Raw genomic sequence first — 7688 nt, 5'->3', positions numbered from 1 at the left:
TAAATAATATGAATTTTTTGGTTCAGTTGTAGGGATAGAATCATTTCTTATTATCATAAGATAACGTTTATACGACCATAAGAAGATGTTTATATGACCATAAATGAGATTCCCCAATGCTGAACTACGATTGAAACTCAAATCACATAAAGATACACTTAGAAACCAGAACATGAAAATTTAACCAGAGCAGATAACTAATTGTGATTGGTTAGGGAGTCCAACAGTTGAAGAGAACAAGGTTTATGTAAAATCTTGTGGGAAACATATCAAAATTGTAATGCTAAACCTACAGGGTAGCTAAGTACGCTATACTTGTGACTCAGAACATTACTGTATGCATCACAAAGATACAGTTTATGATATCTAATCTATGAAACTCAGATATCTTATCTAAAGAAGAGTACTTGTAATTTATGAAACATTGTGGAAAGGTATCCTTATTTACAACGAACCAAGGAGAAGTTTGTTTACTGCAAATTTTAATACTATTCTTCACGCCCTGATCATGTTCTTCAGCTCAATCATCAGGGTCTTGTCATTCCGATATATAACCCCAAGTGGTGTAATCGCATAGCACAGCTGATAATTACGGTACTGTTTAACATATAACTAACCACAATGCTAACATAAGCACTAAGCTGAATACTAGACCAACATTGGATATCAGATACTAGCTAGATTGATTTTCTAAAAGAACATGTGAATGCAAAACTCTTACCCTATCGTCTGTGCTTCGTATAAAGCAAAATTTAACAGAGTATAAACATCAGGAATGAAGAGGCTCCAATGTGGTAATGTCATGGTTTGTATCATACTCCAAGTCATGGCATTGGCCACGGAGAACTCCAAATGCAACCTCAAGAATTATATCATGCACAACATTACTCAAGCACTTACCAACACAACAAAAAAAGAGCAAGTTCACATAGTTGTACAAATCAATCAAGTTTCCACTATATACTCCAAACAACACATTAGATATCATAACAGTCATCCCACGTAGATAGCAACACATTAAGTTTAAGATAGTAGCAAAACAAACTCCTTTGTTCACAAACAGAAACCTAAAACCAAATGGAGTAATGGAAATCTAAATTATACATAAACACTAACATTATAAACCCTTACCCTCTGGCCTTAAGCTCAGCCAATCGCCTCGAAAAGATCATCTTCATCAACCTTCTCATTACTCTTAGACGCCACCGCAATAGCATGACCATGAGCTTGAGGAAGCCCAACAGAAACTTCCAACCCATAATCATATGCCACCTGTTGCATCAAACTATTAACATCCCTTTCTGGAGTACTCAACGAAGTACTCCCCGCCATCGAACTCTCCATAAACTCAGCTTGTACTTCCATATTAACAAACTGCTTCTCAAACTGGTCCATAGTCTCCCACATCTTCTGAAAATTACCAGTAGTAAGTGAAGATTCCAACGAGTTCACAATTGACCCCATGGATTTGGATATAGTATTCATCTGTTTGTTGCGTTTGCGGATTGAGTTTTCGGCGTAGATTCTTGCTCCGTCCATGTTCCCTTTTTCTATGGCTTTTTTGACTTTGAGTTTTTCGGACTTTTCTTCTTTGGCGCATTTTTGAGATTGGCGTAGGAGTGATTTTGATGTCAATTTTAGTTCCATTATTTGGTTCATCAACTTCTCTGTGTTTGCCATGCCTTCAAAATCATTGGTTGATTCAAGAAATGGTTGTTTTTACTAAGTAATGCTTCCCAACCTGCATTCCCAGGGTTCCCTTCAGATGAGCAATCGGATATCTGAAATGGATGATTTGATGAAGTAGGGATGCCGCATGTGCATCATTTCCTGAAGGAATTTGGAGGTAGATGTTATGCTTACTGCTTAGTAATAACATTGGCATGCATGTCTACCATATTTCCATTGGCAGTACGACAAAGTGAAAAGTAGTGTAAACTGTAAATATGAAGCAAAACACTGTGAAAAAGAGTAACACCTTTGAATATCACCAATCTTCATGAAGAAAAACTAAGAAAAATGCAGATCAGGTTGGGCAAGGGCTGCACTTTGGTATGTGACAAGGTTTCCGATGTACAACTTCGGACAAAAACCTGCACAGAAGTTACAATCAGTTAGCTACCTGTCATCAACACCGATAGGTAATTTTTGCTTCAAAATTACCACAATGTGATAATCAATAAACATATGAACTGTAACTTCAGTGTCTGGATGTACATATTTTCATAAGTTTTTATTTCACTCATGTTCATCTCTACAAACAATGCTGCAAACTGATTTAACTTCAGTGTCTGGTGACTATGTACAAAAAAATATTTTTTCAGGTAAGTTTTATTTCATATATTTATTTATACTGCATTTTGAAATGTGGATGTCGATGAATTATCTCTACAAACAATGAAGGCTGCAAACAAATGGATTTAGAGTGCGGGCAGGACTCTAAATGCCTGCTAGTGGCAGGACTCCATGGTGACTAGGACCACTCGAAGGGCTGTGAACACCACGCCAGCAAAAAATGGTGGATAAAAACAGTAATATGAGTTATAGTTAGTATTTAGTACTACTAACTGATTACATAGTAATTGTAAGTACATATATTTATCAATTATCAAGCACCAATCACAGGAAGACACGTGGAATATAAGTCAGCAGCACATCAGGTCAAGTCATCAACACAAGTATAAGAATACTCATGGAAGATATCTCTCAGACCAACGGGCTACAATCCAGAAGACATCTCGCTCAGACCAACAGGGCTACAATCCAGGTACTACACTCTATAGCTGATTACTCATGGCACAACAGCTAGGGACCCCATGCAACAAACCATCATTTACATAGTGTCTTACATAACTTCAATTAATGGTTTACCTTATAGATGCACATATATAGTGTCTTACAAATAAGCTCGCGAGTATTTTGAGTGCACTTGTGCTTCTTGCTTGTCAAAATTCTTTAGTTCACTTCTAAAGAAAAATAGTCAAACTTCATCAGTTGGGCTCCACTGCTAGCTTTTCAACTTTCACATATGAATATTGTCTGATTATTTATTTCCAACTAATTATCTAAAAAGAACAAAGATTATTTCCACCTCTGGGTTTTATACGTTAAATTGGCAAAACAAAGTTTTCACTACATAAAAAAGGCTTCCAAATGGTTTTATACTTTGGCGAATTATATGATATGACTATAGAGCAAATCCGTGAGATGGATGGAAATATCAACATGCTCATATAGAGAATCAGTGAAACGTAAATATAATGTGTGGTGTAAAGAGAAAGAGTAAAAACACAACCAATATGAGAACCTATGTAACATCGGGCACACAAACATCGAAGTACATCACCCCTGTACATGTAACTAGAGTAGAACTAAGGAGCATTCAAACAAAAAACAGGGGAGAGCAAAACCATAGGACTAAAGGATCATATCACACGTATTCCTCCTCAGATATAGATTAAAATTGCAAAAAGAAAAAAATGTAAAATCTAAGTCAAGTAGCCATTTATGTGAAGAACCAATATGAAACTATCAGTATTAACCAACCAAAAAGATAAAACATATACAAATGTGGTTAAAATTAACTGTTATTGTTAGAACATGCATACTCCCAGGATTGATTCCTAACATATAAGTAACTTTGGTGACAAAATTAACAATAAAGTCAAGAGAACATTATGCGGTTAATGAAAATTTAGAAAATTCTGTAGAGAATGAGATAAGTAACTTACCCTAATCATTGGTTTTGATGGTTTCACAATTCAACATGATTCTCGACTCGAAGGTGGGGAATCCGGTTCCAGTCCTCGCATCTTTTATGTAGCTCTGGATGACATTCGATGACACGAAGCAAAGTTAGTGCTGGAAGCTCTAGCAGCCACTCTGGTAACTTTCTCAAATTCTCGCAACTCATAATTTCAAGCTTTCGAAGTCTACGGGCATGCTTTATTTCCTCTGGTAAAGACGTCAACTGAGGCAACCAATCCAACTCTAAATCTTCAAGGGAAATGAGGTGCTGAAAATCAACCGACATGACTTCCAATTCTGGACAATCCCAAATTCTCAACTTCTGGAGGGCTGTTAGATGTTGCAACGATGATTCAGACAGAGATTTTAGACTTTGGCACTTGCTAACCACCAATTCTTCGAGAGAAGTCAGGTTTCGTAAGCCCTCCGTCAGAGATTCCAAACCTCCACATCTCCAAATAAACAAATTCGTAACTGTCGAAAGGTTTTCAGGTTCCGTAGGAAGCCTTTTCAGTTTGTCGCAATCGTAGATATCCAAATATTGCAGACGCGTAAGGTTTCGTAGAGGTGCTTCTGGAAGAGTTTCCACTTCATCAAATCCCGTAATCCGAAGGAAAGAAAGACTGAGGAGATTTTCCACCGACTCGAGCGAAGGATCGTTGCCTTTCCCCACAGATAAGTGTGTAATAGAAGACGGCAGTGGCGTGGGTAATTTCAATTTGGGGCAATTATAAAGATGCAAATCTTGGAGGCAAGAAGGGAGTAGCAGACATTCTGAAGACCATCCTTCCACGTTAGGCATGTTATAAAGTTCGAGGCGAATCAGTTTTGGGAGTGCGGTAGAAGACCCTACCCAACCAGGCAACATCACACCGGGGTACCCATGAATACGCAAATGTTCGATGTTCGGTTGAGGCTGGAGTGCTTCTAGTACCTCTTTGCTGTTGTTGCATTCAATTTCAACGTCAGACCCACCAACCGGCCACCGTAGGTGTAGCTTTAAAAGGCTCTTCTTACTACTTAAGTTGGCTTTGTAAGCATCCCTGTGATCAACCACATTCTGAATCCCATTTATGGCTAATTCTCCTTCAAGATGGTCTAGCTTTTCCAACTCCTGGATACCAGCGGAGTCACTAAGTTGACTTACCACAAACGTACTTAACTGCTTCAGGCAAGTCAATTCACCGATTCCCAATGGCATGTGAGTCAACATTGGATCCTCCATGTTAATGTCAACGTAAATGTCACTTCCAATCACTAGTTTTCTGAGCTTCCTCATTTTGCTCAAGTTCTTCGGCAACATTTTAAGATTGCTACATTTCTCTAGGTTAAGGGTCTGTAAATTTGTTAGGCAGCAAATAGATTCAGGTAAAACCCTGATTCCAACTTGATAAAGATCAAGGCACCTCAACTGCTTCAAGTTTCCGATTGATGGTGGTAAAGTTGTTAATTTGAAGTTGTAGCTTAGCACTAGTATCTGCAAGTTTCTTAGGTTACAGACGGATTTGGGTAATGATGCAATGTTCATGTTACTGAGGTTGAGATACCTCAAGTGTTTTAAACGACCGAAAATAGGTGGTAAACTACTGAAGGTCCATAAATTGCTGAGATCTAGCACTCTTAAGTACTCAAGTTGTGATAGCCTTGATACAAAGAGCTCTAAAAGGGAACTGGTTGCACAGTGCTGGAAAAGGATTGTGCGGCAGAATGATTGGGATTTAAAAATTGTGTTCAGAGTTGCTTGCGATGGTGCCGAATCATATGTCACCGATACATGTCTTGCCTTCTGAGGGACATCTCTTATCTCACCAATTTTCACAGACAAACAATCATTGGCCATAACTGAGCATGCAAGATCATGCATGAGATCGTGCATCTTAAACGTAACTTTTTGCAGAGTTACATCTTCACACATATCTTGGAAGAAAGAGCACCTCAGTAACTCGTTAAAAACTTCACCACCGATGTCTTCCACCTCTATCCCTCCAGTAGATTGGATAAAACCATTTGCCATCCATTGATGGATCAATTTTGCTTTCTCTATCGTATAATCTTTTGGATATATGGAGCAATAGGCAAAACACTGCCTCAAGATTGGAGGCAAATGGTTGTAACTCAATCTCAATGCAGGTAAGATGGTATTCTCCCCATGTTCTTCCAGAGTCCAAATTTCGCTGTCTCTTACACATCTCCAAAACTCATCATTTCTGGAGTGTAACAGGCTTCCTAGTGCTTTTACAGCAAGAGGTACGCCTCCACACTTGCTTATAATCTCCTCACCCATTTTTCTCAAGTTTGGAGTGATCTCATCATTCTCCATACCAAACGCATATTGCTTGAATAGAAGCCAACAATCATGCTTTGGTAGAAAACTGAGTTCATGTGTTGGATTAATGATGCATGTGGTAGAGTCTACAAATGTTTGGAAACGTATAGATTCTACCACTGTCGGGAGACGAGTTGTTACAATGACTGAACTTCCTTCATCTCCACATGTGAGAAGATGAATTATTTTATTCCACTTCTCCCGATCATGGTCCCATACATCATCCAGTACCAGCAAAAACTTTTTGTTCTTTAATAATTTCTTGAGGTAGTTTTGCATAGAAGTTAAGTCTGCAAGAGCACAGGCTTCTTCAGAGAGAAATTCTATCATCATTTTTGTAACTCTTTTGAGACTGAAATCATCGGAGACACAAATCCAAATTTTTTTGTGGAAATAACCATAAACCCACTCATCATTATAGATCAATTGAGCAAGAGTAGTCTTCCCTAAACCACCAATTCCTAGTATGGGACATATGGAAAGATTATTTTGACTGCTGGCATTGTGTTGCAGTATCTTCACGATACTTTCTCGGTCCTCAACTCTCCCATAAATCTGTGGCACAGTTAGAAAAGAGCTAGTCTCTCGGTCTTGAGCAAACTCTTCAACTCCATTGTTCACAACTCCAGAATTTAAATGGAATTTAGATATCCCAGCATCAGTTTCATCAAACTTTTCTCGCACTTCTTTAATTCTTTTTCCTATCTGGTGACCAAACACAAATTTGAAACCAGAAAAAGTTGAAAGGAAGTAACTTACTTGCTCCGCATAACTCATCTCGCCGACCTCTGACTCGGGCAGTCGAAATTCCAATACGCAATCATCCACGATGTCCTCAGCATCGTAAGCAGCCTCCTTGAGCTTTCTAAGCCAAACTCTAATCGACTTGACTCTAATTTGTTTCGTTTCGGCATCATCAAGGACATCTCGGATACTAGACAGATTGCCTAAGAGTTTCTCCAAGTCCTTCCTAACATCATAGGGTAGACCAAACTCATCCGAGCGAATCAGAGAGGTCAAATTTGTTAAGATGGAGTCGACAAGTGGAGAGACAAGCACCTCAGCCATCTCTTCTTGTCGTGAGTAATGATGAAACTTGTTTGTGTTTGCAGAAAGGCTAAGAAAATTGATCAGAAAACAGAGCAAATGAGATGTTACCAGTTACAATGAACAAATCAATGAAAGGCTCTACTTATATAGAGATGAGAAATTCACATGGTGTCTACGTTGAAGCTTCCATTTGTTTTATATAAAAACCATTTGATGGAATAGCTTGTTTTATGCATGAAAACCCATTTGTTATTTATAGTAGTGGAAGGCCATGTGCTAAGAGGCGCCTAAGACGGCGACTTGTAATAAACGTAGTCAACTTGCTATTGAGATAGAGTTAAGCTAAGCTATATATATTATATATAATCGAAGAGTGAAATCAGGGCAATGATTTAAGTTTAAGCAATGTAACGTACCTTGATACTTCTTCAATTGTTCAAGCACCTTACATTATCGATTAGAGCATAGAACATATTTCTGTCAGATATTCATCAGATCCTAATGGAGCATGCACCTTAAATGACTATGTTCACTACTTCACTGCATAGAATTAAAGTGATATTAA

The 7688-nt window shown here is 38.3% G+C and overlaps 1 protein-coding gene and 1 pseudogene across 2 annotated transcripts; both read right to left on the bottom strand.

The window, feature by feature from the left end:
- Positions 1-932: 932 nt before the first annotated feature.
- LOC147479798 (ESCRT-related protein CHMP1B pseudogene) lies at positions 933-2161 on the bottom strand (annotated as a pseudogene). The gene is made up of 2 exons (XR_015204153.1): positions 1979-2161; positions 933-1830 (listed from the first exon to the last, which is right to left on the bottom strand). The product of XR_015204153.1 is annotated as an ESCRT-related protein CHMP1B pseudogene (transcript).
- Positions 2162-3754: 1593 nt separating this feature from the next.
- On the bottom strand, positions 3755-7141 carry LOC147479797 (disease resistance protein RGA2-like). Its single transcript, XM_086578500.1, has one exon. The coding sequence runs from the start codon at positions 7139-7141 to the stop codon at positions 3755-3757; it is 3387 nt and encodes a 1128-aa protein (XP_086434626.1).
- Between the last annotated feature and the right edge of the window lie 547 nt (positions 7142-7688).

Source organism: Coptis chinensis, chromosome 8 (genome assembly GCF_015680905.1).
Source record: "Coptis chinensis isolate HL-2020 chromosome 8, ASM1568090v1, whole genome shotgun sequence".
Taxonomy (NCBI): domain Eukaryota; kingdom Viridiplantae; phylum Streptophyta; class Magnoliopsida; order Ranunculales; family Ranunculaceae; genus Coptis; species Coptis chinensis.
Note: the sequence above shows the minus strand (reverse complement) of the source record. Positions and strands in the feature narration are given on the sequence as shown.

Bases quoted from the DNA above. Each gene is read 5' to 3' on its own strand.
- LOC147479797 (XM_086578500.1), bottom strand. From the start codon at position 7,141: ATGGCTGAGGTGCTTGTCTCTCCACTTGTCGACTCCATCTTAACAAAT.